The 27,288-nt window shown below is 52.2% G+C and overlaps 5 protein-coding genes across 12 annotated transcripts in view; 1 reads left to right on the forward strand and 4 right to left on the reverse strand.

The window, feature by feature from the left end:
• LOC109510066 (glutamate dehydrogenase, mitochondrial-like) overlaps positions 1 to 540 on the reverse strand; it is a 7,103-nt gene extending 6,563 nt beyond the window's left edge. Inside the window, exon 1 of one of the 2 annotated variants that reach the window (XM_019860116.1) lies at positions 372 to 540. In XM_019860116.1, the coding sequence (XP_019715675.1) occupies positions 372 to 515 (144 nt within the window). In that variant the 5' untranslated portion in view covers positions 516 to 540. Of the gene's footprint in view, positions 1 to 115 lie in introns of both variants that reach the window. The other variant, XM_019860117.1, reaches the window with a different exon arrangement.
• shld2 (shieldin complex subunit 2) lies at positions 497 to 6,756 on the forward strand. Of its 4 annotated transcripts, none has more exons than XM_019860112.1 (11): positions 497 to 592; positions 1,526 to 1,668; positions 1,969 to 2,606; positions 3,257 to 3,407; positions 3,527 to 3,634; positions 3,718 to 3,912; positions 4,610 to 4,789; positions 4,869 to 5,060; positions 5,825 to 6,059; positions 6,140 to 6,255; positions 6,325 to 6,756. In XM_019860112.1, the coding sequence occupies exons 2-11, from the start codon at positions 1,527 to 1,529 to the stop codon at positions 6,501 to 6,503; spliced, it is 2,136 nt and encodes a 711-aa protein (XP_019715671.1). In that variant the 5' UTR covers positions 497 to 592; position 1,526; the 3' UTR covers positions 6,504 to 6,756. The 4 variants fall into 4 exon arrangements, with proteins under 4 accessions (XP_019715671.1, XP_019715670.1, XP_019715672.1 ...); XM_019860111.1 differs by having other exon boundaries at positions 573 to 739; XM_019860113.1 differs by having other exon boundaries at positions 573 to 739; positions 6,331 to 6,756.
• Positions 6,757 to 7,435: 679 nt separating this feature from the next.
• LOC109510067 (eukaryotic translation initiation factor 4B2-like) lies at positions 7,436 to 9,423 on the reverse strand. The gene is made up of 3 exons (XM_019860118.1): positions 9,297 to 9,423; positions 8,550 to 8,921; positions 7,436 to 8,088 (listed from the first exon to the last, which is right to left on the reverse strand). The coding sequence occupies exons 1-3, from the start codon at positions 9,331 to 9,333 to the stop codon at positions 8,036 to 8,038; spliced, it is 462 nt and encodes a 153-aa protein (XP_019715677.1). The 5' UTR covers positions 9,334 to 9,423; the 3' UTR covers positions 7,436 to 8,035.
• An 8,802-nt stretch (positions 9,424 to 18,225) lies between these two features.
• Positions 18,226 to 23,414, reverse strand: apmap (adipocyte plasma membrane associated protein). 2 transcript variants are annotated; one of them, XM_019860376.1, is made up of 10 exons: positions 23,130 to 23,414; positions 22,839 to 22,998; positions 22,172 to 22,288; positions 21,346 to 21,461; positions 21,152 to 21,244; positions 20,168 to 20,284; positions 19,658 to 19,832; positions 19,447 to 19,581; positions 18,985 to 19,177; positions 18,226 to 18,893 (listed from the first exon to the last, which is right to left on the reverse strand). In XM_019860376.1, exons 2-10 carry the CDS (start codon positions 22,928 to 22,930, stop codon positions 18,684 to 18,686), a joined length of 1,248 nt encoding a protein of 415 aa, XP_019715935.1. In that variant the 5' UTR covers positions 22,931 to 22,998; positions 23,130 to 23,414; the 3' UTR covers positions 18,226 to 18,683. The 2 variants fall into 2 exon arrangements, with proteins under 2 accessions (XP_019715935.1, XP_019715934.1); XM_019860375.1 differs by having other exon boundaries at positions 22,839 to 22,996; positions 23,113 to 23,414.
• A 392-nt stretch (positions 23,415 to 23,806) lies between these two features.
• The window catches only part of vsx1 (visual system homeobox 1 homolog, chx10-like), a 5,524-nt gene continuing 2,042 nt past the window's right edge, over positions 23,807 to 27,288 (reverse strand). The window contains exons 3-5 of one of the 3 annotated variants that reach the window (XM_019859946.1): positions 26,167 to 26,290; positions 25,869 to 26,049; positions 23,807 to 24,736 (exon numbers count right to left, since the gene is read on the reverse strand). In XM_019859946.1, the coding sequence (XP_019715505.1) occupies positions 24,459 to 24,736; positions 25,869 to 26,049; positions 26,167 to 26,290 (583 nt within the window). In that variant the 3' untranslated portion in view covers positions 23,807 to 24,458. Of the gene's footprint in view, positions 24,737 to 24,850; positions 26,050 to 26,166; positions 26,291 to 27,288 lie in introns of those variants that run through there. The other 2 variants (XM_019859945.1, XM_019859944.1) reach the window with 2 other exon arrangements.

Here is a 27,288-nt window from a genome sequence, read left to right on the forward strand (position 1 = left end):
TGGAGGCCAGCGTCGCCCATTCGGGGTTCGCGTTGCTCGCGGACAGAGGAAGGGGTTCCCGGCCGCCCCGCCCCGCCCACGCCACACCCCCATCCCCCCCCGCCCGGGGTCTAACCTCCCTTGCAGGGCATCCTGTGCTGGCTGTGCTGAGCGCGGACGCCCTCGATCACCTCCCATTCGCCGCTGTCCCTCTTGATGGGGAAGCTGATGCTGAGGACGTGGTTGCACGGCTTGATGATCTTGAGGATCCCGCGCACGCGCTTCCTCTTGTTGTCGGCGCTTTCGCGCGTCTTCAATTCCTCCACCAGTTTGTCTTCCACGATGGCGGCGCCACGGTCGAAGAAGCCCTCCACCATGCCGAAGAAGTTGGGGTCGTCGTCGCCCGGCTCCGCGGCGGCCCGCTGCGAGTAGCCGCGGTGGCGTCGCGGCGGCTGCGGGGCCAGAGGCTCCGCGGTCAGTCGGTAGAAGCTGGTCGTCCCCCGGGCGAGCAGCCCCGCCAAGTTCCGCCGGTACATGTTGACTTTGTTGAACTCGTTGGCGACGTTGGCTCAAAGACGACGAGGGAGACCAAGTTGGAAAAGTTAACGCGGAAGTGGGAGTGACGCCAACACCCCCTTATTCCCCCCACCCCAAAAACTCCTCCTCTTCCTCCCTTTTCTCTTCCTGTTCGACGACTTCACCTGGACGATAACATCTGGACCTCGTTAGCTGGCTAGCTTAGCCTAGCATTAGCTACCCCGTATGAATTTCGGAACGCTAGTGACTAGCGTGTCCCAAATGATTTTTTTTCCAAATCAACTTGCTGTCTCCTTCCTTAACTGAAGCCCCTCAAGTTTGTGTAGCCTTTTATTTGGCTGGTTCCTCAAATTGTGTAATTGAAAGCTATTTATTCTTTTATTTTATTCAGAAATTGTTAAATGTCATTGAATTAAAATTAAAACAGTGTCGAAGATAAAACCACGAGAAGGATTCCGTTACTAAAAGAAATAACACACCCGCATTTCGCCAGATAAAATATTTTAGAACAAATTTGCCGTGGCGCCCTGGTTGCAGACAGAGTAACAAACACAAATGGACAAAGTGATGTACGCAAAACAAACAACAAAACTAATAAGGCAACTGCAAGCATAAATCACCAAATGAAATCCCTCGAACTCCCCTCACGCTTGACAAACAGGAGGTGCAGAGTCTGATTCCCTCTTGTTGCACATGTTGTGAGTGAAGCATATTTGTTAGCAGATGAAAGGAGGAGACAAGGGACTGAAGTCTCCTCCTTTGACCAGTATCCAAATTCTTCACTGTGAGGCATCACGAGTAAACAATTGGAGTTTTCAAACATTCCGTCATTTGTTGGCAGGTAGCGCACATGCACAAACATTGCTTACGTTCTGTTGACTCCGCTCTCGCTTCACTTTTCATTTTTAGCACAGACTCTCATTCCTCTCATCTGTACCTCTTTGATGCTACGACTCGACATGTTTGGCATCAAGTGAGGTTAATCAGCCGCTTCTTCTTCCTCTGTCAGCATGTGCGAGCGCCCCAAGATCCACGTGTTCCTGGCGGCCCCGCGGCCCTCGACCGGTGACGGCGGCTTGCAGAGTGTGCGGCTCCCCTGCTGGAGACGACTGAAGCTCACCTGGCGGGAGGGCCACCTCATCCCTGCAGCCGGTGAGGACTTACAACACGTCCCCAATATTAGTGTCGCACGTTTGCGGGACTGACTTGACTCGACCGATGCGGGCTGAACACGACCGAAAGCTTGCGCAGTGTGCGGGCTTCGCCAGCTAGTTTTTGTAACAGGCCATCGGTCGGCCCGTAGTTTTGCTGCGCTTCAAATGACGCCACTTCACCGTGTCTTGCTGGAGGTTGATAATGGACACGTTTTCTCAGTTGTTGTATGTCGCTGAGCTTTTGCAACTGTTTTCCAACATTTCCACAAATGCCAAATAAACTGATTCTGATTCTCAGACGAAGATGGCGGCACGCAGGAGGATGAAAGCTCACCGAAGGAGGCTTCGGCCTCAACAAGTCATCAGATCACCAGGCGGTCGCGCCGCCCAGAAGACCAGCGAGCATCCCCCCTTGGCGAGGTCTCACATTTGCCGGCTGATCAGCCTGAACCGCAGCTGTCCCTCTTCAGCCGGTACCTCTCCACTTGGACCCTGAGCCAAGCCCTATTCCTCAGAGGCATCCAATCGTCACGCTGCGCTACTAAGCCTGAACACACTCAAACGTCGGCGGCCCACGCACCAGGCACACCGGAGCTCTTCAGTCCGGCCTCCGGCTCGCCTCGAGGTGATGATGAGCTCCCTGGTGCGGCGAGGCGCTCTCCTGAAGGTCCAGGCGGGCCCGTTAGCCTGGCCCGGGTGGAGCAAGGAGGTGTGGTCCTTGAGGCCACCTCGAACGGCGTACTGTGCTCGCAGGAGGCCGACCATCCCGTTTCAGCTTCCGCTTTTAAAAGAGCTCGTCTCGACGAGGCGTCTGACGGCGGCGCTCCCAAAGGCTTTCGAGCTACCACAACACTTCTGGCCAGGTGTGCCGATGCGGCGGCTCGCTATCGGGTTCTGGTTGCCGTGGTTCATCCCTCTCAACTGAAGGAAATCAAGGTAGCCTGTTGACGACGTGCATAAGAAGAAGAAAAAAAACTCACAAAGATGTCAGCCCTCGCTAAATTGCGCTTCTCCTTTTTTGGTTCTGGTGCATCACAGATTTTCCTATTGTACGTAAAATTATTGCCGTGACCTTTATGTCATGCTATGCTCAAATATATTCCCATAATAATACAATCAACATGGTGGATTTGGTCCACAGCAGTTGTGGTCTGAAACTCGCCCACATGACTTGATGATTGGGGCCTATCGTGTGATTTTCAACTGATCAGGTAAATAGATCGGTTGCAGTCATTTTCAAAACATTTCAAAATCAAGAAGATGGAAAGTAATCCAAATGTGCAATTATCTTGCCAAATAGAATCGTAGCAGCTTAGTTTTATATTACCCAATGTTAGGTTTCAGTTTTTTAATTTTCATTTAGCGGCGGTGTAGTTGATGACGCAAACAGAGCTGCAGGCACGCACGCACAGTATAGGCAGGTACTTAAAACCAAAGACCAAAGGTTTGGACTCGGGTGCTAAAAAAACGTGATCAGGACATCCCTACAGTATAGTCGAGCGTATCTGTGGCCTCTGTCAATCGAGCCCATTCCAGTGGCAACCACGATCCTAAACGTCAACATGAAGCGGCTGTCATCCTTCAAGGTGAAGCGTGGCGCGTCTGCGGGCTCCCTGGTGCCCTTGGCCAGCCTGGTGGTGACGGACCAATCGGCCGTGGACATGACAGTGCTGCTGTGGCGGCGGGCGGCGTTCTGGGCGGCGGCCGTCGATGTCGGAGATGTCCTCTTCATCACAGGTGCGCAAACATAGCAACCCCGCGCTTCAGCCCCTGTGCATGAAGCCCTGATGTGATTAATGTGTGGGAGTGGCTTGGTGGGTTCCATCCTGAACTTTGACCTCATCTGTCCGTGTCAGGCCTACAGCTGAGTGAGGACACCTGGAGGGGAGAGAAGATACTGGAGTCCACCTTCAGGAGCAAACTGCTCAACTTGGGTCATGTCAGTGCCCCCAGCTGCCCCACAGGTCCCCCTGCAGATAGATACCCGCGCGTATCAGCCGTTTTGCGAGCCCCACCGGTTCACCTCCTGCCCCTGTCTGTATTTCAGGTGGCCAGCATGTCGATGCTGGCTCCGTCTCTTCTCTCTCCGACTTTCTCCGAGAGCGGCGCCCTCTGCTGCTGTCCGTGCCGCGACGCCCCCCCCAGGACATGAAACGTCTGCCGTATGCCCCCCTGTGGCCACGCGCAGTCAACACGCTGTTCCACGCCTTGCTTCGTGTCAGGCACGCATACGTCAGCGCGGGTGAGTGACGAGGGACTGTGGTGTGGCTGGCGTGTTGGGACAAGGTGTGTCAAATGGCAAAAGAGATTAAGTAAATCTGATAAGTGGATGACAAAAATAGATTGACGCAAAATATGCGCTCAGAACCTCCTCCGGCCGTGCCTTTTCCTGTACGGTTTGTTTTTCCACGCGTACATTTGATGCCGACGCACGCGCTCATTTGCGATGATGGCTTTCGCGGGAGCTCGGCTGTTTTCTGAAGCTGAGCCATGATTGGGTTTCATGATTGAGCCATGAGCAACTGTGATTTCATTCTCGATGGCGGCAAAATGGCCGCCCCTTGAGATGGACAAAAACAGGGTGGCTTTTCCTGCTAATCTCATATTCCACAAACGTAATATTCATCAGAATGCCGTGTTTCCACAAGTGGGGCTGCATAGGACAAATTCAATTTGGGGCTTGATTTCCCTTGAGTACAATTTGGCAGAGCCACTCCCACAGCGCCCTCTGCAGTCATTGGCTCCACCAAAGCTGCGTGGTTAATTCACAACGGTCAAATAAACATTGGTTTTGTCATACACGTCCATGCAATTGCAAATGTTTTCCTCTTCTTAGACGCAGTAATCGAAAGGATGATTAATTGCTGAAATATTTGTTGGGGACAGCCCTACCTGTTATCACATGTGTGTCACGCTCACTTGTTGTCATGTGTCGTTAGGTGTGTCACCACGTTTTGTCCCATGTGTGGCAGAGTGGCGAGCGGAGGCGGAGTCTTGCCGCAGGTCAGCTCTAGAGCGTCATGCGGTGGCGAGCGTGGTGGGGGCTGACGGCCAGAAGGGGGTGCTGCTGTTGTGGGGTTCAGCTCTGGACTGGCTTCCGCGCTTCAGGAAGCACCAAGGTCGGCTTGCTGTCTGTCTGTGTGGCTAAATGTGTCAGCCTTGTCACGTGACCGCGCGGTGACTCCCTTTCACCTTCAGATGCCATCTGGGATATTCGCTTCCTCCTGGTCAGGGAGGCTCCAGACTTCGATCTCCCCGAGCTTCACACGACCCCCTGGAGCGACGCCCGGCGAGTGGACGCCGCCGACCGGCGGCTCGGCTGTTTTGTGTGCGCGACTGGTCGCAGCGTGGAGATGGACGTGGACACGCTGCTCTCACAGCAATACTCAGGTGGCAACGCTTGCGCACCTCCTGACCTATTCACGCACGCACGGTCCGTCGGTTTTCGCTGGCGTTCGTCCTCACTGGGGTCACGCGTAAAACAGAACCAGAGGGCCCAGTTGCACTCTGGACTGGTCACCGGCCAAGTTCACCAGGCAATTGCGGGGCGTGGACAGACAAACATTACATCAGTCATCGGTCGATGTCAAGACACAAACGATGTCGAGACCGCAGGCACACGAGCTCTCGTGCGAACTTTTGAGAAAGGGGTGCAGTGTAAATCTCGACATCAGAATTCGTTCATGCAAGTACGGGCAGGCAGTCCATGAAAAAAAAAGTGGTTGACTATAACATTTTCAATAGTCGCTCCCCTCAAACATTTCTACAGGAGCTGTCCGTGTTCACACAAGTGTATTCTTCACCATTCAAAGGCGGATTATCTATGAAGTCGTCTTCTAGCGCTTCACAAAGGCGGCAGTATCGGGCGTCAACTGCTTACAGTATCACTGAGGTGCTTGTGAAGGTGCCCTCCAGTGGACAAAATTAGCAACAACGGTTACTCTTATTGGAAAATTGCAGTTGATGTCTCCTGATTGGATTGATGACAGGACGCTTCCAGCCCGTGGGCCGTTGTTTTAATAGCTTCCCATTGACAGACACCGGAGTGGTCGCCCGTGAACGTCGGGGCTCGGGAAGGCCATTGTGACTCAGACTCGTCGTCCATGTGACGCGCGACCCGAGCGATGTGCTGAAGGCGTTCGTGTCGTCCGCAGGAGAAGCGCTACTCAGGGTGCAGGCGCTAGCTTTCCGCTTCCAGCCTTCCCACGGCGCGCCGCGGCCCATCTTGGACAGCTCCGTGCCGCTCTCCGCGTTCCTGGCGGCGCTGAGTGGCGACGTGACGTATTCGGGCTGCAGCCGATGCGCCGCCGAGCTCGACGTCGACATCAACGGAATTTACATTCCGTGCTACCCTTGTCTGCCTTCCGGCGCCGTGCGGCGATACTACAGGTGAGACACGCGGGGCGCCGCCTGTCTGACTAGGCAAGGGGTGCGCATTGGACACCATCAAATGTCGGCGTCGTCTTCAGGCCGGCCGTGTTGACGGTGAGCGGGCGGGGCTCCGCGCAGGTGTGCGTTCAGCTTCCCGGCGTCACTGTGCAGAAGATTCTGGACGTGCCGCCCGATCGGCTACTCCGAAACGCAGGTGAGACCCGCTTTGTCGAGTTCCGATTGGCTCTCGGCACCGCTTTGAATGTTTCCTATTGGCTGTCAGCTGCAGGCTCTGATGTCAAACACGTCCAGGTGGCGGCGGAGAGGCTCCACGCGCTCCTGAGCCTTCCCAGAAAAGACGTGCTCATCACCGTGCGCAGCCTTTTCCTGTGTGATGAGAACAGCGCCCCCATCAGTCGGGAGTTAACGCTGCTCGACCTCCGCTTTGTCTCCGACACGTGAAGAGCGCCCGGCACGGCTCAGTCAGGTCAGGTCACGTCTTTTGCGAAGGATCACTCTGCACTAAGAGAAAAGTTGTCCCAGCAACGGGTTATGATTCACACGGGCTTGGACAAGATTCTTGTCGATGCTTCAGTGTCAGAGTGAATCTAAGAACTCACACGGCCTTTGTGTCCGTGAGCAAGGGACCGAACCCCCACTTGCTCCTGATGCTGCGTCAACAGTAGATGAATGATGAGTCAGTGTGAAACACTTTGAGTGCCTTGTCACTGGAAAAACGCAATCCAAGCGAAAGACGCTCAAGCAAACTTTAAAAAAAAATCCATTTTCTGACCCGCTTATCCTCACAAGGGTCGCGGGGGGTGCTGGAGCCTATCCCAGCCGTCTTTGGGCAGTAGGCGGGGGACACCCTGAACCGGTTGCCAGCCAATCGCAGGGGCACACATAGACGAACAACCATCCGCACTCACACTCACACCTGGGGACAATTTGGAGTGCCCAATCAACCTGCCATGCATGTTTTTTGGAATATGGGAGGAAACCGGAGTACCCGGAGAAAACCCACGCAGGAACGGGGAGAACATGCAAGCTGCACATAGGAAAGTCGGAATCGAATCCTGCACTGTGAGACCGATGCACTAACCAGTCGACCACCGGGCCACCCTCGCACTACTTCAATACTCCCCAATTCTACATGGATCGAGCACACCCTTTAATCAATTCACCTCCTGGCCAGTGGGTGGCGCTTTGCATGTGATTGGCATTGTATGGACAGAAGGCACACTGGACCCCCCCAGAAACCGGCCAAAATGGCAATGGAAACGACCAACAATGACGTGAAGCCTGCACTGTTGACATTGGAATTTGATGTTTGGGCTCCTTTTTCGATTCCGGTGGAAATTCCACAATTCAGGAAATAGACAAAAGCAAGGAGGTCTCATGGAAGCGGCGGCGGCCACAATTTTTAATATTCATCACAAATTCCAAGAGGAAGCAAATATGAAGTGAACATGCATTAGGACTTTTTCAGGTGTGATACAGAACTTCCACGTCTACGTTTACACTCCATCTGCACAGACGGATGATTGCTTTGCAAAAAAAAAAAAAAACGGCCACGAAAATAAATTGCTCAAAACTGTCAACAGGTACTCTTCATTATTTGTGTATTACCACTTCTTGCGGCATCAACATCAAAGAAAGCGATTATGGAATGGTGAGGTTCTCAACAAAAGCCAGCTGGGAGTCCATCCGTCCGTTCACATTGTCGTCAGCATTTGAAAGATCGCAGCAAAAGAGCAAGTTAGAGTGGAGAGCATCTTGTTGCTAAGCCGAAGTCGTTCTGGACTATCTTATTCACACAAGCTGTTTGGGAGTGCGTTCAAAGATATCTTCTGGACCCTGTTGTTGTGTATGCCGATATACGGCAAGCGGATTGTTACAGTGAGCTTGTTACATGCGGCATAGCCGTTGGCGAGCACTGGATGAGCGGACGGGCAGGTGGGAAGGAAGGAAGGAAGGACTTGTTGCCTGCTCCTCTAATTTCCTTTGGCTGTTTCTTCAGCCACATCCATCAGATCGTCAAACAAATCTGGTGCAACACAAACAACAAAAGAGCCTCACTTTTAAATAAAACGCACCCTGTTTGACTTCCTCAAGCCTTCGACACAAACAACTCAACACCAGTGTGTGTGTGTGTGTGTGTGTGTGTGTGTGTGTGTGTGTGTAAACCGCTTGTAGCACGCTTCAGGAGGGCAGATGTTGCACTTTGGGTTCGTTTGCAACGGAGCTATTTGCAAACGCAAACGTGCTCAGCCCTAATCAGAAGTACGAGTGGGGTCGGTATCACTGAACACTCGAGTGAATATTTGTTGGCCTAATCTGGAAAAAAAAATGGAAACTACAACATCCCTCTTGATACATTTCTGATTTCAGCTCCTTTTTTTTTGGGAGAGGGGGCTTGGAGGGGGGTTCTTCTTTCCATGCTGTCACACAATCAAACCTCTTTGTTTGAGAGCCCAGTGTCGTGTTGACGCAGATGTTCACACTCACCTCCGTCACTCAGACCCATTCCGCCTCTCGGTCCAGGTCCTGCGTAAGCACATCCGCCGCTCAGTTCTCCTGGTCCGGCTCCGCCTCCTGCCCCTCCGCCCGGGGCGCCTTGCTCGGTGAACAAGCCGTCAAAGCCCGACCGCTTGGGCCTCTTGTCGTCGTCGTCTCTGTCGAGGAATCTGGAGAAAAAGCTTCCCTTGTCGTCGTCGTCGTCGTCTTTCTTCTTGTCGTTTCCAAAGGAGAATAATCCTCCCTTGTCACGCTCGTCGTCTTTTTTGTCGTCTCCTCCGAAAAAAGACTTGAAGCCTCCTTTGTCCTCTTCTTTGCTTTTGATGCCGAGCATGTTCTTGAACGCGCCCTCCACTATGTCCCCTGCACACAAACGCCATTAGTTGCCTGTGGCGCCACCGTGTGGACACTCTGACGTTGTCTGATACCGGCGAAAGGGTTAATCGACGTATTGGGCACCCCTACTGTACATCTACAGTACTAACATTTGAGATCCACGAGTCACATGATAATGTAACACCTTCACAAGTGTTAAACGTTTATAAAGGCGTGTGATATATTCCCAAATGTAACACGAATTAGCTGTGCGATTTTTCATTTGTTTTCCAGTTTGGTCACAACAGCTTTCTGAGCGCGACATACTCCAAAACTACCTTGACTTGTTACGGCGCGTCATGTGACTGAAACAAAATGGAGGAAGCCCACGTCAGAAGAAGCAAACGACTTTTTGCTACTCACCCGCTTTGTCTCCAATCATCTCGGCCACTTTCTCCATCTTTAGCGTCCGTGTGGCGTTGCGCGGCGGACGAGGTTAGGCCGCTGACCGTGACTCTCTGCTCTGCTCTTATTGGCAGACCAGGAAGGGGGGGGGGTGTCCATACCGGTTGGACCTGTTCCACCTGTCACTCTTGAACTATGTGTGTGTGTGTGTGTGTGTGTGTGTGTGTGTTTGTGTGTGTGTGTGTGTGTGTGTGTGTGACTCACCTGAAAGATGCACACACGCAAAACAAACATTTTTTTGGTCACGTGTGTTTTGATTCCAAGTCACATGATTGCCTGTCACGTTGCTCTCATAATATCGTTAATTAGCCTTGTCTCATCTGTACGGTAACGTGTGAGAGCACGTTTGCTTTCTCCAAAAATTTGCCTGAAGGCAACATGGGGTGCTAATTACAATGTCGAGCATATTGGATAAGTCAGTGTTTCACACTTTTTTTTTTCTCTACGGTTCATACAGTTCACTGTGTGTGTGTGTGTCGAGAGAGACAGCCTCAAGTCTCCCAGCATAGGAAAAAATAATACACTCCATACATATGGTTCAGAAATGTCTTATATTTCAGATAAAGTGATGATCTGGGCAGCAATATGGGGTGATTTTTATTGGAGCTTATTTATATTTTGTTAATGGGAAATTTAATGCTGACAAGTATGGTAAAATGTTGCACGAAGAAATGTTTCCATCCTTGCCATACGACGATGGGAACTCCCCAGTTGACTTTCACCAGAAATCGTCTCAAGGAACGTAAAGCAAAAATTGTTGCAAACACAAATTCGGATGTTCTTTGAAGTGTTCTTCAGCCGTGGAGGACACGCATCCAAATGAGTTTTCCAACAAAATGGCAGTCATAGAGCGCATGACTGAACAGTTGATGTGAAGAACTAAACTAAACGTTCGTTTTCCGACGTATGGAGACTTGTGGGACACAATTTTTAAAAAATGTATTTTATTAGCAAATTCCCATGGCTTACCACGAAACCAAAATGTCCCGCCCACATTCAGTCTTGTCTCCAAGATACCCAAAAATGAACTCTGCGTGAAATATTTGCCGCACGTTAGTGAATTGGACATGCGAGCATCTCATGGAAGACCACTGACTTGCGCCGCATGTCACTGTACGTTCGTTGTTTGTATGCACAAGTCAAAACGCGGCAGTCATGGAATTCTCCTGTGGTTAGCCTCCTTCCGCGTGTGCAACAAGACAGACTCAAAAATTTTCACCTCCATGCAAAAGTTAAATGTCAACGGAGCTCTCGTCTACACTTGAATGAGGACACAGGACATCTTGTTTGTTGTTGTGATTCCTTTTGCATGTTTGATGCGCGGAACTTTGTTTCATGTGCGCTGGTTGTTTACGTTCTCTCGGAATCCGGATGACATGTGGACGTGATACTTTTGGGTGCTGTGACAGTGAAATGGTTGGAATTTTCTGCGGCGCAGCTGACGATCTCCCCGCGGCAGGCTAAACGTTGAATCGATTGCTGCTCTCGTACGCCGCAGCGGCGCCAAGTCCGGCTTTCTTGAAGTTTGTGTGGCAGGTCGCGCGCAGTGTCCTGTCAACCCGAGTGCAAGCAACGTCTGTCGGCGCCCCCAAAACAACTCAAGTAACAAGCTGACTTAGTTTTGGCTCTCCAAACATTTGTGTCATCATCCTTTCCAAAAAAGTGAGAGGCAGAATGACGTCGCTGTTGCAGCGTGGTTTATTTCAGGTTATTGACAGTTGTACATGTTGGGTCGTCTTTTGTTCCTAGCGACGTGATTGTTTACTGCGGAGCAGCTCCACGAGGACCTTTGGACGCGTCTAGTCAAACAGTCCGCCCAGAGCTTTTGCAATTCCTGCGGCGAAAGGAAATGAGACAAAGTTGGTCATGCGAGGGCATCGCCAGGGCAAACGCTGCTTCGCCTTTGTGTTGACAACTCACCTCCTCCGCTCCCCTCATCCTTGCCAGCGACCATGGACAGGACATTGGACACGTCAAATCCTTTGTCCTCCTTCTTGTCCTCTCCTCTTCCCTCTTCACCTCCCCCTGCGAACTTGCTTAAGGCGTCCTTTGCCACATCACCTGCAGAACAAGCAGACCATGATTTCTTTCTGCACCAGTTGACTCCAATTGCCCATCAGCCCTGCACGCGTTTCGTTCGGAAAAAAACAAAACAAAAACCGAAAGGATCAGCGCCCTACATCAACACTTGGGTGCCACTCAAGTTTTAAAGTTCAAGTTGTGTACGTGTCACATAAAAACACGAAACTCTTCACTCACCCACTTTCTCTTCAATCATGTTGACGAGAACCTTTTGGCCCGTTTCGCTCTGAAAGAATTTGTCCATATTGTCGACTGCTGACGGGTGGGTGGAGGTAACTCGGTCTTATAGTGACAGGGGTATTTGGGCCAGCAGGTGACGCCCTGCCGAGGAATCGGGAGGGGCCCGGATGAGTCACAGGCGTAACCAGTGGAACGGGTTGGTCTGGCAACCAATGAGTCTTTCCTTCGTTCTTCATTCTGGCTCCTTAATCTCTTTGAAGGACATCTCGTGAGAAGCAACATGCCAAAGCTGACAATTATTCCTTTCGCACCGATGCCTCCCGACAGAGATGTGCCCAACAGTCAGGAGAACCACACCGCTTGGGGGGGGGAGAAGGGAGGGTCCTTCCCGGCGGCCGGAGATGTAGAGTCCCCATATCCAGGACAAGTAGGACCAGAGCCTCCTGTCCGCAGAGGAGTAACATTTCGGGTTGTATGCAACGCCACAACAGCTCAAGTCTAAGAGGCCTATTAAGCCCGTGTTTTGGTTTCGATTTGTCTTTTTGATTTTTTTTAGATGTACTTTTTCTTACACTTTTGATTGTTTCAAAATACAGTGGTATCTCTACTTACGAACGTCTCTTCGTGCAAAATTTTCCGGTTAAGAAACGCCTCGACAGGAAAATATTGCCCCTTGCTACGAAAGAAATGTCAAGATACGAAAGGTAAAAATACAGTGTGGGCTGCGACTCGCAGCTCCGAGTTTCCTGAACGCAACTTACTTCTAGCTGCTCTGCCATTGGCTACTACCGAGCATCTTCCTGGCATCCCATTGGCTAAGAGGGACGTCTATATTTGTCGATGTGTGTCGATAGATCAACAGATAGATGTGTGTCGATGCAGCGTCCTCGTCATTCGCCCCTGGGCATCGGGCCATGAGGCGTTCCGGTAGTTTTACGTCAATGTGAAGAAAAAGGTGTTCACCGGTCGGACGATCGCTCACGATGCTGATGTTTGCCTTGGACATTTTCGAAGGATTGTTAAAAGCCGACGAAAGCAAACGTCCTCGAATCAGTTCTTGACAAAACGCCAGGAAAAAAACACTTTTGAGAGAGAACATGAACTAAAGAGGGCAAAAATACGATGAGGACGCAGTTCAAAGTTGAATGACCATCATTTTTATTCGTTTTGTTTTTTTTAACATTCTGCACAACTCTCATTTATCGTGCAATAATCTAATCGTAACATGTATTTGTTCCATATTTTGATGCACCTTTATGCTTCAGAAAACATTTATGTCTGAATTTTGACGGGGCTTGGAACGGATTAGGGCATTTGCATGGAAAACGCGTCTCGACTCACAAAGTTTTTGAGTAACGAAATTTTTTCCAGAACCAACTAATTTCCTAAGTAGAGGTACCAAGAAAAGACGAGTGTCCTGTCTTTTACCCTGCATCCCTTTGGGATAGTAAAGTACACTTGAACCAAACACAGAAGACACACACACACACACACACACCCTCGACTGTGGTGTCAATAAACAAAGTATCATTCCTCTGTTGCTACGTAGAACAGAAACAAAAACAAAAAAAAAAAAACGGCCATGGAGTTGAGTGCAAAAATATATCGCACCCTTCCATCATGATTGCACATTCCTCTTTTGTGGAGGCTTCTCAAACGCCAAGTGTCAGCTTTGGTTCCGTCGGATGACCATAATATTGTCCTCTTTTTTTTTTTTTTTTTTTTTTAAACGCCGGCGCTCGACTCCGAAACCGTTTCATCGCGTGGCTGGATTTCCTTCCTGCTGCTGGAGGGCCGCGTACAGAAGGTCCGAAAGAAAGCCCCCCGCGCAGCACAAAGTAACTTTGGCGTCCTGTCTGGCCGGGGTGCGTTTAGCGCTTCTAAGTTGAGCATCAGCAGCTTGAGGAGGGCGGTGTCGAAAGCCAGCTCGTCCGACAGAAGCGCTTCCGGCGGCTGGCGCGCGCAGGCGTCTCGCAGCAGCTCCTTGACCACGGCGTCCATCACCTTGTTGACGCTGTAAATGTCGGCCTCGGTGATGGCGCACAAGCGCGCGTCCTGCAGCACCTTCTTGGACAGCCGCTGGATGATGGGCAGAGTGTCGCGGGAGAGAAGCGTCATCTTGTGTTTTTTTTGCAGGCGCGTCAGAAGCTGGACGACGAGCACCGCCACCAGCGACGTGACCATCTCCTCCAGAACGGAGGCCGAGCGGGCCGGGGTCACCTCCGAGGACAAAGTCTTGGGCTGCGAGGCCGTCGCGTCCGCGCGCAAACTCTTCTCTTGCGAGCGGAAGGGCGACGGCCAAGCGACGCGGACGACGCCGGAGGGCGGAGTCTTCGATCGGGCGCTGTCCGTCTCCGACGGCTTTGGGCTGTTCCTGGTTTCCGTGACGACCGTCTCCTCCTGCGCGGAAGGTAGGGACCCGTTGCGGAGGCGCGAGGTCGGCCTCTCGGGCCCGGTGTCGTTGGAGTCGTCCCGCTCCTCCTTTGGTTGCGGGTGCACGGTTTCCGCGATGAGCGTGTCGATGTCCTTCAAGCAACCGTAGACCTCATCGGCGTGGTTTTTCCTCGTCACCGGTTCCATCTTGAGCCAGAGGAGCAGTTGCTGGACAAACTTGGTGGCGGTGTCTTCCACGATCTTATGCAGAACTTGGATGTTCTCCGGTTTTTCCTCGTCCACCTCCAAGATGAGCGGCTCCGAGTAGCGCCTCCACACTGCGTCCGACTGGACGGTGGTGCGGTTGCTGGTCATGTAATGGTAGATTTTATCCGCGAGGTCGACTGAGAACTTATCCGCTTCATGCCGCAGCGCGTCCACGTCGATGGCGACGCCCCCGGGCGGCGGCGCCACTTTGTGGAACACGTCCTCGAGACCCGAGCGGATCCCCTGGAAGCTGAGCTCCTTATCGGCGTCCGGCGCCGGAGTCCCGCGTTGGGACACCTCGTCTTCCTTGCGCATGCGCATGCATCGACAGCGGACCTTCTGCAGTTCAAAGGTCAGCTCGTCAAACTTCTTTTGGCAAAAGTTCAAAAAGTGCCGCTTGCGAGAAGATTCGTTGCTGCCGTTGGGCGACACGCAGGATTCAAAGAACTCGCAGAGTTGATCTTTGATCAGCCCCAGATTGAAATGAGGCGTCGAAGAGCGAAGGCGCCCGTCCTCCGACGGCTCGGCGTAGTGCAGGTCGTTGATGATGGTCGTCACGATCCCCGCCGCCGTTTTCTTCAGTTCGCCGCTCGCGCCGGGCGAGAGCGACTTATCCTCGCCGCCGGTCCATTTGCGGAGAATGTTCATCACCGCCTCCGTGGTTTCTTCCCGGTCGAAAGTGCACACGTCGTTGCCGCACTTGGACTCGCGGGGAGGCTCCTGCGCGCTCTTTTGGCGCCAGCACGGCCTGAAACACTTGGCGTACACGGCCATCTTGCCCAGGTAAACCTTGAGAGCGCCGCAGGCCAGCAGCACCATCTTGGCCAGAACTTCGATCTTGGTGAAGGTTCCCGGGATGAAAATCAGCGGCACCAGCTGACTGTCGGGGCTGGTGGCCGCCGACAAAGTGTGATTGACCCTCTTTGAGATCTCCCTCTTGAAGACGGAGTCCAGCTTTTGCGAGCTCTTGCTCCGCTGCTCCGGCACGCTGAGCGCGGTGGCGAACGCCGTGTTCAGTCCGCTCTCCACTTTCAGCTTCATTCTTTTCTTGTCGGCGCTCTGAATGTGCTGCTTAAACTCCGGGATGATGACTCGGATGGTGTCGGCGCAGAGTTTCTGCATGATGTCCGTGCACATGTCCGCCAGGATGACCTGCGTGGCGGAGTCGATGGTCCCGGCGGCCAGCATGCTCCACTGCGCCGGCAGGATGCGCTCAAAGTATTTCTGCACCGTCGGGAGGATGACCTCTGCCTTGATGGAGTAGCTCTCCATCTCCACGGCTTTTTCCCGTCGGCGACTCGTCCCGTTCCCAAAGCGTCGGTCGGCACAGCCGCTCTCGCTGCCGCGAGTGCTTTGACGCCTTTGTGACGTCACAAAGCTTGTCATCAGAGTGGACGACATCCGCTGCTTTTTGTGACCGCACGGCGATGACGTCGCAAGGCTTTTAGTCAACGCAAGCGCTTCATTATGTCACGCTGTGTGCGACGCATTCGAATGATCTGACGTCGCCACTGTCGTCTTGAAGAATTGCATGTGCCTCCCAACGTCCCGAGAGGGGGGGGGGGGTCATAGTCTGATTTCACGTCCCCGCATACCGTGACATCGTCATGGATCTTGCTTTTCTGATTAAAAAGCAACATTTTTGCTCTGTGAACAGTTGCGCATTTATGTTGCCTATTTGACACTGGTAGCTTGTCTTGGGGTGGGGGGCGGGGTCTCGTCCATTGCTCCTAAATGTTTGCACCGTTGTACATTTAGGTTGGAGTCTTTGCTGTTGAGGGAGGTGAACTTGAAACCATTGTCCCGATTTTCTCCTTGCAAACCGCGTTGACACCCGAGGCTCCCTCTAGCTCCATATTTCATCCAAGACGACAAACTCTTGCCCATGTTGGGGCCCCGGGATTCCGGTGTTGATCTCCAGACTTGAGGGCCGGTGTGAGGATGCCCACGCATACCGCTGGGAGTAACCCAGCTCGTTGGCGGGTTCCTCATTGGCGGGCGGGGTCTTCGGCCAAGGTCCGTTCCGATCCAGTAGACACGCGACCGGAATTTTGGGCGGGATCAAGGTGCCGCCGATCAGCTCGTCGATGTCGTTCAAGCAACCGTAGACTTGATTGGTGTGGTTCCCCCGCGTAACCGGCTCCATCTTGAGCCAGAGGAGCAGTTGCTGGACAAACTTTGTCGCGCGATCTTCCGCCATCGTTTGCAGAACTCGGAGATCCTCCGCGTTGGTCTCGTACACTTCCAAAAGGAGCAGCTCTGAGAAGCGCCTCCAGACCGCAGCCGACCGGACCGTGGTCCGATTGGCGGTCATGTAACGGCAGATTTTATCGGCCAGCTCTCGGGAGAACTTGTCGGCTTTGTGTCGCAACGTGTCCACGTCGACGTTCGTGTCCCCGGCCGGCAGCGCCACCTTGTGGAAGATGTCCTCCACACCCGGCCAGACTCCCCGGAAGCCGAGCTCGGTGTCGGGCTCGGGGGTCTGCGGGACGCTGCCGGGCAGACAAATCTCTTCTTCCCGGCGCATACGCATGCAGCGACATCGGATCTTCTCCAGCTCAGAGGTCAACGCCTTGAAAGTTTTTTGGCAAAAATTCCAAAAGTTGCGTTTGCGACAAGACTCGCTGTTGCTCGTACGTGACGCGCAGGATGCAAAGAACTCACACAGTTGATCTTTGATCAGCCCGAGATTGAAATGAGGCGTCGATGAGCAACTGGGCTCCTCCTCCTCCGAGGAGTCCGGGTAGTGCAGGTCATTGATGATGGTCGTCACAATTTCAGCCGCCGTTTTCTTCAGTTCGCGATTTGTCCTGAGTGAAAGGGACTCGTCCTCGCTGTCGGTCCATTTGCGCAGAATGTTCACCGCCGCCTCCGTGGTTTCTTCCCGGTTGAAAATACACACGTTCTTGGAGTCACAGGGGGGTTCCGCTCTTTTCTTTTGCCGACAACACGGTCGGAAACACTTGCTGTACACGACCATCTTGCCCAGGTAAACCTTGAGAGCGCCGCAGGCCAGCAGCACCATCTTGGCCAGAACTTCGATCTTGGTGAAGGTTCCCGGGATGTAAATCAGCGGCACCAGCTGACTATCGGCGCCGGTGGCCGCGGACAAAATGTGATTGACCCTCTGCGAGATCTCCCTCTTGAAGAGGGAGTCCAGCTTTTGCGAGCTCTTGCTGGGCTGCTCCGGCACGCCGAGTGCCAAAGCGAATGCGGCGCTCAGTCCGCCCTCCACTTTGAGCTTCATTCTTTTCTTGTCGGCGCTCTGAATGCGGTTTTTAAACTCCGGGATGATGACTCGGATGGTGTCGGCGCAGAGTTTCTGCATGATGTCCGTGCACATGTCCGCCAGGATGACCTGCGTGGCTGAATCGATGGTGCCCGCGGCCAGCATGCTCCACTGCGCCGGCGGGATGCGCTCAAAGTATTTCTGCACCGTCGGGAGGATGACCTCTGCCTTGATGGAGTAGCTCTCCATCTCCATGGTCGCGCCGCTGTCGACTTTTTCTCTTGCCAAATCGTTGGCAGATGCTCTCGCTGTGAGTGCTTTTGACGCCTTTGCGATGTCATAAAGCTTCTTTTCGCCAGAGAAGACAACAACTCGCGCCCTTTGTGACCACATGCAAAGTCTCCGCGGTGATGTCCGAATGGCGAGCTCAATTTCGTAGCGACGTCGATTTGACGATGCGCCTGCGGTTATGCCGCAACCTTGTTTGCTCAAGGTCTATATTGCGCAGGTCTCAGCCTAAATTTTGCTGTTAGAGAACCGGAAGTAAACGTTAATTTTGAAAACTAAACGCTCTCTCCCGTGACCAGACTGGAGCTTCGGGAATTCTTGGAATAATGTCCGTCTCCTCCTGTGACTTGACTGGAGCCATTCAATTCCCTCTGGGTGGCCGCAATGCCAGGTTGTCATCAAGAAAAAGGCCCACAGGCTGCTCATGCGAAAAGAAACGCAGCCGAATGAACTCACATCAGTCATGACTTTTCAAAGTCTGCACACATTCTTTTGAATTTATTGTATTCAGTCCAAACTGAATACATCATCTCTCAGCAGTCACCTGGGTTCACTTTTTTTTTTTTTCACAGTTTGCTCTGGACGGGGGCTCGTCTAGGTTTGATTGCACTGATAATTCAAACCCCCATACAAGCCCCGCCCATCCACGACACATGTCCGAGAGAGCTCATCATTGACTCCCAACACGAATGGACATTTTCTTACATAATTTTTCAACTTAAGCCTGACGGCCTTTTTAGATTCTCAAAGCACATCAACACAAAAAGGAAGCGAGGAAATTAAAGAGGGAATGAAGGAAGGGCGAGTTTGACGTGGATGCAAAACAAGCGGAAGAGTAAAACTCCCAAAAGACTGTTGGGTCCATGACGAGATCCCAGGCGACAAATTATGGAGGGACTCGATTGACGCCTCGGTGGGCCACGAGATCACACGAGGCTCAGGTCCAGTTTGGCGAGGTAAGGCGATCGGAAGGACCCCAGGTAGAGGCTCCCGTTGTGTTCGTGTGCCTCGCTCACGTATGCCGCAACCAGCCCGTCAGGGTCGTGGAAGCTCCGCGAGCAGATGCCGCCGTCGTGGAGCTCGGCCACCAGGCTGTAACGAGGGACCAACTTCATCATGGCGTTCTGGCTCAGGAGCTGGGAAGGGGGTGTGTGGGGGGGGGGGGAAACGGTCACGCTTCAGCTCTCACTGGTCGGTCTGCATGAGGGGTGGTGTCGGGGGGTATACCTTGAAGAGTAACTTCTTGATCCAGGGTCTCTGCGACAGGAAGTCCAACATGGAAAATCCGGGGTTGGGGCGCACGGCGGACATCGCCACCCAGTAGCCGCCGCTGGAGCTGGGACGGATGTTGTTGGGGAAACCAGGAAGGTTCTCCATGAACGTGTCCATGCCGCCCTTGTTCAGTCCTGCCACGTGGACCCTAGCGCAAAGTCCGAGGGTTACTCGTACGCGTGCCAGAGGTGACTCAGGTCACGTGACTTGACTGCAGTACTTGCCAATTTTACCATCAGGATGCACTTGACTCGCCTCGACTTGAACTGTATGATTGACGAGTGACAATCGTCTGTTTACATTTGAAATTCCGCATTTCAGGATGGTGTGGCATTTGGTTTGAAAGAAGAGTGACTTGTGTCGTGCGTACAAATCGGGCAACCCACGAGTATGCGCTACCTTCTAACTTTGCCGTACCTGCGTATTCGGGCCATGGTGGTCTCCACCACCAGGACGGACTCCTCGTCGGGAAGCAACTGGATGCCGTTGGGGAATCGCAGGTTGTCCATGACCACGCTGACTTCTCCGTTCTCCGTGTCGTACTCCAAAACCCTGACAGGAAGTAGAAGTGCGTCACCCACGCCCTGCGACCGGCCAGCGCCAAAGGCCGTCCACAATTTTGCCATACCGTCCGTCAGCTGTGGCCTCCATGACCAGGTGGAGGTAATCTCGGCGCTGCCATCTGCTGCTAGAGGAGGTGAAGTACACCTTCTTGCCATCCTGCGTCACCGCCAGGTCATTGATGAACAGCAACTTCTTGCCGCCCACCTCCTGACCTCCCAACACCAACCGTACCGACTCACCTAGCAAAAAAAAAAAAAAAAAAAGGGGGCCGAGGAAATAGGGGAGCGGGCTTCAATGTGTCCAGTCAAGAAGAAATTCAGATTGGATTGGATACCATTTTATTGTCAAATGTGCAGGGTGCCTGTGTCACTTCCTGCCTGCCGCTTCTAGCGCTGGAATGTCCACCAAGTGCGGCTATTCCGCTCGCTTTTGCCCAAGTTCAGTGCAGGCCATTTACAACTGGTGTCATTAAAAGCTTGAGCCATGTTTGGAAATACGCTGAGCCCATAATAATGATCATAATAACCCAGTGGCAACGAAGGCCTTGGACATTTGACGGCAGAGCGCATCTCACCTGTGCTGGGATTGACCTGGAAGATGCCCAAGTAGGCGTCTGCAACAAATAAGGTCCCGTTGGGCCCCGTTCGGATGCCCAGGGGCCTCCCGCAGGTCACCTCATCCTCCGGGGACCCTGCACGCACACACGCCAAGTCACAAGAAGCGCATCCTCGCAGCTCCCCCAACCCCTCACCCCCTCCTCTCTCTCTGAAACAGGGTGGAGTTAACCCTCTTTTTCTGGTCTGAGTTTAGCTCCCTTTTCGAAACGGAAAACTCTTGAGTTTCCCTCATTTCGGGGTTAACAGAGTCGTGCTGTGTGAAAGGAACCCAAGCCATGCTGCGATGTCAACATGTTTCCTCAAGAAACAGGAAGTGGTCCAACGCACTTGCTGCTACAGTTGATGTGGAAAGACCCAACTGGAGACACGCTGACTGACTGCTCCTCAACACAAACAGTACGCCTCCTTGGAAAATTTCCCAGTGTCCATTTTTTTGGGAAGGAGAACCACCTGTTTGTAGCTGGTTTGTTGTTGTGATCATTGAAAACTAACAGCTGTGCTTTTCTTCCAAAGTCAGGACATTTGCGAGGCGGCTGATATCTTTGGGACGCTTTGCCTCACCACAGGGAGGTTTTCCCAATCTGGCCACCGTGTGAATCCTTCGACCAACCAGCTTCACGATCCTGCCGTCGGCCGTTCCGCTATAAAAAACATCTGCACAAACACACACACACACACACACACACAGCAATGGCAAGCTGTTAGCCAGTTAGCTAGCGTCGCCTCCAATGTTGTCGTTTGCGGCGTTGGCACCTCCGATGTTGGCGACGGATTCGGGTCCGGCAATGGCGTCCTCGTAGAGTCTGCGAGCGAGACGCAGCTTGTGGTTGGGTTCCCAGCAGCCCGACCTGGGCGGCTCATTGAAAACTAACAGCTGTGCTTTTCTTCCAAAGTCAGGACATTTGCGAGGCGGCTGATATCTTTGGGACGCTTTGCCTCACCACAGGGAGGTTTTCCCAATCTGGCCACCGTGTGAATCCTTCGACCAACCAGCTTCACGATCCTGCCGTCGGCCGTTCCGCTATAAAAAACATCTGCACAAACACACACACACACACACACACACACAGCAATGGCAAGCTGTTAGCCAGTTAGCTAGCGTCGCCTCCAATGTTGTCGTTTGCGGCGTTGGCACCTCCGATGTTGGCGACGGATTCGGGTCCGGCAATGGCGTCCTCGTAGAGTCTGCGAGCGAGACGCAGCTTGTGGTTGGCTTCCCAGCAGCCCGACATGGGCGGCGGCTCCTTCAGACTGCGGGACGCACAAATGCCATCATCGTCGGCCATTTTGAAGCACCGTCGGAACGCATAGCCAGGAGGGGCTGCTCCCCGATAAGCTGGCGCGTTCTCTGCGTTTCTTGAAAAGTAACCAATGGCCAAGGAGCAATGATATCCCGTGTTGCATGAAATCCACGGGGACCTCGCTATCACATAGAGGTGCACAATATGCCAGGAGAGGGAGTGATGTTGCAGTCAGCGAGGAACCTTGTTAAAGTGAGCGTTACTTCTTGATGCCAAGGAAGCGCGACTACTTTGCACGAGTTCACTTCTCAGGCTGCTTCGCGTTCAACTACGTGTTGCGGTCATTCGGACAGCTAAAATTGGAAGCATTCGGACAACCTGCGGGGTTTGTAAATGATGAATTTGAAGATCGATTAGTGGTCGGACTCACGTTGCAAACATTTTATTTTGGAGGACCGGAATGGATTGGTGGCGTTGGCGTTTCACGCGAAAGGGAAAGATGAGTTGACATGCGAGCGTTTGGCGTTATGAGCGCGGTCGCGGAAGAACTTCTGCTTGACCCTCCAGGCACCGCCGGATAATAGTGCTCGGCGAGTGGGGAATTTGCCACTGATTGCCAGTGCGGTCATTGGCTCATTCGCTGCATTGGCATTCCCAGTTTAGGAACTTTCCCGGTGCAGCGTGTATCAAAAGGCCGTTGCGGTGACCATGAGGACTCACACGAGGACGTCGGGCTGGATGGGCGACTCCAGGATCAGCACGATGACGAGCAGGGGCAAAAGCAAAAAGCCGCCCACGGACAGCAGAGTCACGCGGAACACACGTCCGCTGTACGTCCTGGAACAGGAAGTGACATCATGACCACCAGAAGCACAAGTGGCATCGTTGCAATGACGACGACACACGGGCGGGACAACGAGATGATGGTGAGAGGCTGCACAATGACGGAGACGCAAATGAAAATGTCAATCGCACATTTACCGTAGACTAACAACGGACACAAATGACAACAGACTATGAAGCAAGTAATTCAAAATTGAAATGAAAAACCTTTGATTATTAACTACGCTTAATAATAGTAGCCGTAGTTTGAAGTAAGAAATTGCTGTATGCTCTCTCAAAACCTCCAGCAAAAAATGGTCTTAATTGGCCAAATATGGATGTAAAAAAGGGGGCAGGGAGGGTGCCAATTATTATTAATTATGTCTCTCTGCTAATTTAATACCAAATAGGTGTTTGCCTTATAAATGTGACTTCTGTCAATGCCTCAGGGGCACGTCACCGGGTGTTGTTTGTTGTGTTGACGTCACTCAGTCTCGTGGGTTGCGTTACGTGTGGTTGTGTGACGTCACGTGTTGTGCTGCGCGTAGTCGTGCGGTCGCCTGACCCGTTGCCCTTGCGCACGCGCTCGGCTTGGTGGTCGGTGATGACTTCATGTCGGTTTTGCCTCCGGAAGCGCAGGCCCGCCGTCTCGTTCATTCTGGAGCACTTTGGAGCTTCGGTGCCAGTTCGCTCGCGGTCAGCTTGTCTCGTCCTTGGCCGTTCCTCAAAATGAAAAAGGCAGAGTACGCTCTCGTCAACTCGCCAATTCGATCTCCCAAAGAAGGACGGCGAAAATATTCTTCACGCGAGTCTTTTTGTAAATCGGAAAGGCAAAGCACTTGTCAACTTCTCCCCCTTGCCGCCCGCTTCTGACCTATTTCCGTGAGAGCAGATCGAAATGCATCTTGGGATATTTAGCCAGCCAAGTATCCAACCTTGCATCCTTGATTTAAGATTGCTGACAGGAACAACATCCGGGCATTTCTTGCGTTCTTGCTTTATTCGTACGTTCCATTTGGAACGGGACTGATGTCGTTTCGCGAGATCGCAAGGACGGTATAAAAAGAACAAGAAAGGAAATTTGAGAATCGGCTTCTGTCCTCCGGAACAGATGTAATGTTGACAGCCACACAGCGCATAAGCTTTTCCATTGCTTCCGCTAATACTTCAAAATAAAACACGATCGGCAACATTTTTTTTTTTTTAGTTGTTTTTTTTTTTTTTTTTTTTAATTGAAGGAACAAATATTCATCCGTTATGGAAGCTGCTTCTCCTCATGAGTGTTGTGGACGTGCTGGAGCCTTTCCCAGCCGTCGTTGGGGAGTAGGCGGTGTACACCCTGAATTGGACAAACAACCATTTGTACTAACAGTAACACCTTTTGGACAATTTAGAGCGTTCAATAAAACTACAGTGAAAAAAAAGGATATATATATATATATATATATATATATATATATATATATCGCTTTCGCCCAACTCTACGTGAATGAATGAAAGAGTGATGAGATCAAATTGCCAAAGAAAACAAGATTCCAAAAATATTTGTGTTTTATTTTGCAGCTGCTGCTGTCCCAGTAATAAAAACTTCCATCTTAAATATTAAAGTCAAGCCATCATTTCGAGTAAACGCATGCTCGTCAGGAATGATCACGATTCAACAAGTGGCAACTTTGACACATCGCTAACATCACATTCGGGCTCAGAATTCTCACTTAGCTTCTTGCAATTAGCAACTCGCATTCGTTTGCCGTTGTGCTCGAGGCTAATTATTTCGCACGCTAACACTTGTGTGCAAATGTTGCCTCATCTTTGTCGATGAGTCGCTGCCGCCGGATTGGCGGAGTTTGCGGTGGGTTGTCACGGTAACAAGATGGTATCACGGTGACAAGGTTCCGCCGCGCGTGGTTGCTGTCACGTGACAGAGGGTGCGCTCTATAGGTTGTCGCTATGGTGACAGGAAGCTTCAGGTGGTTGTTATGGTGACGGTTGACGTCACGAATGACCTGTCGCCGCAGTTACAGGTTGTGGCGGTTGAGTTGTCGCCATGGTAACAGGATGCACTGCTGCGTGGTTGTCATCACTGGCGACGGGGGATGTCTCGGTTGGACGTCGCCCTGGTAACATGATGCGTCGTGCGGTGATGAGAATGTGCTCAGGTGGTTGTTGCAGCTGCACCGCAGCCTCAGCACGTCTGTTGGCTTCCCGCCTCGTCCTGCTGCTGCTGTTTGGAGGAGCTGGACAAATCCATGGCCTCCTCCTCCAGCTCTTCCTCCTCCTCCTCTTCCTCCTCCTCCTCTGTGTTCTCCTCATCTTCCTCCTGGCGCCCAACGGCCTCAGGTTCCGGCTCCCCGGAGTCGGGGGTGTGGCAGAAGGCATCAGAAGAACGCTTTGAGTCCAATCGGTCCGAACAGGACCCGGCCGTCTTTTTGGACGACATTTCCAGAGACTTCTTGTGCATTCCTGACAAGACAAGCACACCACAAGCTCCGTTGATTGATTCCACTTCTTCATTCACGACGACAACAAGCAGCCAATACTTGATGCCATCTCACAATATATATATATTTTTTTGACTTTGAAGGATAAGATGACATTTGCGCAGGCAACGAGGAGTTCTACTCTGTCCACGTTTTGCTCAGCCTGTTGTCATGCAAAGGTTGAATTTGTTCCGTGACAATGCTTACGACTAGAAACACTTGCATCTCAAGTCAGCTTTCTCCATTGAAATGAGGAGACTAATTCTCCGAATCCCTTTCGGCCTTCCCCCTCAAAATGGCAGTTATTTTTATTATTATTTTTTTAATAGCATGCCATATCATCAGCTTTGAGCAAAACATGCAGCCATGACATTGGTCCCACAGTTAGCTTCAATTCACTTGATGTTGTGCTGTTCCTTGTAATGTGCGCACCTTGGCCACCTGGGGGCAGAATAACACCAACGCGGCGATACAGGATATGCTGAGACAGTGGGAGATGTCGCAACCCCTCAGCAGTAGTCTGATAGGTGTCATTCTTGGCAGAGGATAAATAGCTGCATAATGTTGATTCTTTCTCGATTCGCAATAGAGGGAGCCCACGTTGTGCACCTTGACTATCGCTGCGCTACAACTAGCAGTGCGACAGCAAAATGATCTGTCCAAATACTGCGTGTGTTTTTCTGTGTACAAAATCACACAATTCCCCCCCCCCCCCCCCCACACACACTCTAAAAAGTCTCCCTTCTCTCTGGAAGCTTGTTGCCGTGTCCTCAGGTCAAAGTCGGCCTTCCAGCCACAGTCAGCATTTTCACGCACTGTCATTTTTGACAAACCCATCATGCAAATTCTACTTGGGGGGGGGGGTGCGCCTTTGCAATCTCTGCCTCTTGCACAGGGATATTGAGTGTGAGGTACACCCCTAACTGGTTGCCAGACAATCGCAGGGCACGCATAGACGAACAACCGTTGGCGATCGCACTCAAACCAACGGACAATCGAAAGTGTCCAATGAACCGAAATAAAAAAGGAGGAGGTTTGTGTGTGTGCGTAGAAGGCGTGCGTGGGTGGGTGCTCGTGTGGTGCGTGTGCGTGGCACTGACGTGCATGCGGCTCACCGAGCAGCCAGGGGGCGCAGGATCCCATCATGCCGTTCTTGGCCGAGTTGAGGATGGACTCGGGAAGCGGGATGGAGTGGCGCACCATGGCCCCGTAGAGGCCGTACTCCGCCATCACGCTGCTGCGGCCCCAGCACTTCTCGCGCTTGCGCCACTTGGCACGCCGGTTCTGGAACCACACCTGCCGGACGCAAGATCAACCGCACGGTCACAACACAGATGTCGCCCATTTGTCCGACTGATGTGAGAGGTTGACGTTTTCTTGAATGCAATATTTGTGAATTGTACGCAGCGTCACCTGGATGCGGTCCTCGGGCAGCTCCGTCTTGACGGCGAGCATCTCTCGAGCATAGACGTCCGGGTAGTGGGCCTCGTGGAAGGCTTTCTCCAGTTCCTCCAGCTGGTGGGACGTGAACACGGTCCTGAGGAAGCGGGGGAGTCTCAACGTTAGGGAAGGCCACAGAGAAGCACCAGGTAGGCACGCTAGTGGTAGCCTGCGCCCACGCCATCTTTGCGCGTTCCCAAGACCCCGAAAAGTTGCCTCGGACGCTCTCTAAGCGAAGCTCAGTTGATAATGCGGCCGTAACGAACGCTTTACGCATTCTGTCCCAACCACCTAAAATGGATCCAGTCACTTTTGAGCCCTAAATTCATCCGGTTTGACTGTCCACATTTTGCTGTGTTGCTTTGCAATCAAACAAAGAAGCGCTCCGATAGAAATGAGGCAGCGTGAGGTTTCCACCCGGCCAAGCCCTCCGAAAAAGTCTCACTCATTGACAAATGCGCTCTTTGGAAGCCAACGAGGGAATGCCGGAAAAGTCGTACTCCTCTGTCTCCGCTTGACACTCGCATTTGATTCCTGCTAGCGAGCTAAGCTAAGCTAGCGAGCTAAACTATGCTAAGCTTGCTTGGAAAGAGAGTGGCGTCCGTCAAAAGTCGGCGGCGCCTTGGAAACGAATCCTTTTGAAACGATTTCAAACGGAACATTTCATCCTCAAAGGCCAACTTGTCCACCGCAGACGGATGCCGTTGATATTGTCGGGATAGAAATCAATGGAGTGACTGAATGATTGCTTCCTTAGTTGAAAAGAAACAAGTGACGCACATACACGAGCTCTTCAACTGCCCATCTCTCTCTCTCACGAGTTAAGTCGAGTTTTTCGGGCAAGTGTCGCCGTTTGAAATGTTTCTGCAATTTTGCCGTGTGGATTTCTTGGGATTCCGAATTGGCGGAAAGTGTAACGTGTCAGCCAATGGGACAAGAGCTTCCCTAAGGAGCTCCGGCAGGTGGTGAGAAAGTTGACTTGTTCGAGTCAACCCTGCTGCGTTTTTCTTCCTTGATTGGTTTCCACTCTGGCTGACTTTTGCTCCCGCTCATGATTATGAGTGAAATTGATTTCCACCCCCCCCCCCCCCCCCG

The sequence above is a fragment of the Hippocampus comes genome, unplaced genomic scaffold, assembly GCF_001891065.2.
Source record: "Hippocampus comes isolate QL1 unplaced genomic scaffold, H_comes_QL1_v1.1 scaffold39, whole genome shotgun sequence".
Lineage (NCBI taxonomy): Eukaryota > Metazoa > Chordata > Actinopteri > Syngnathiformes > Syngnathidae > Hippocampus > Hippocampus comes.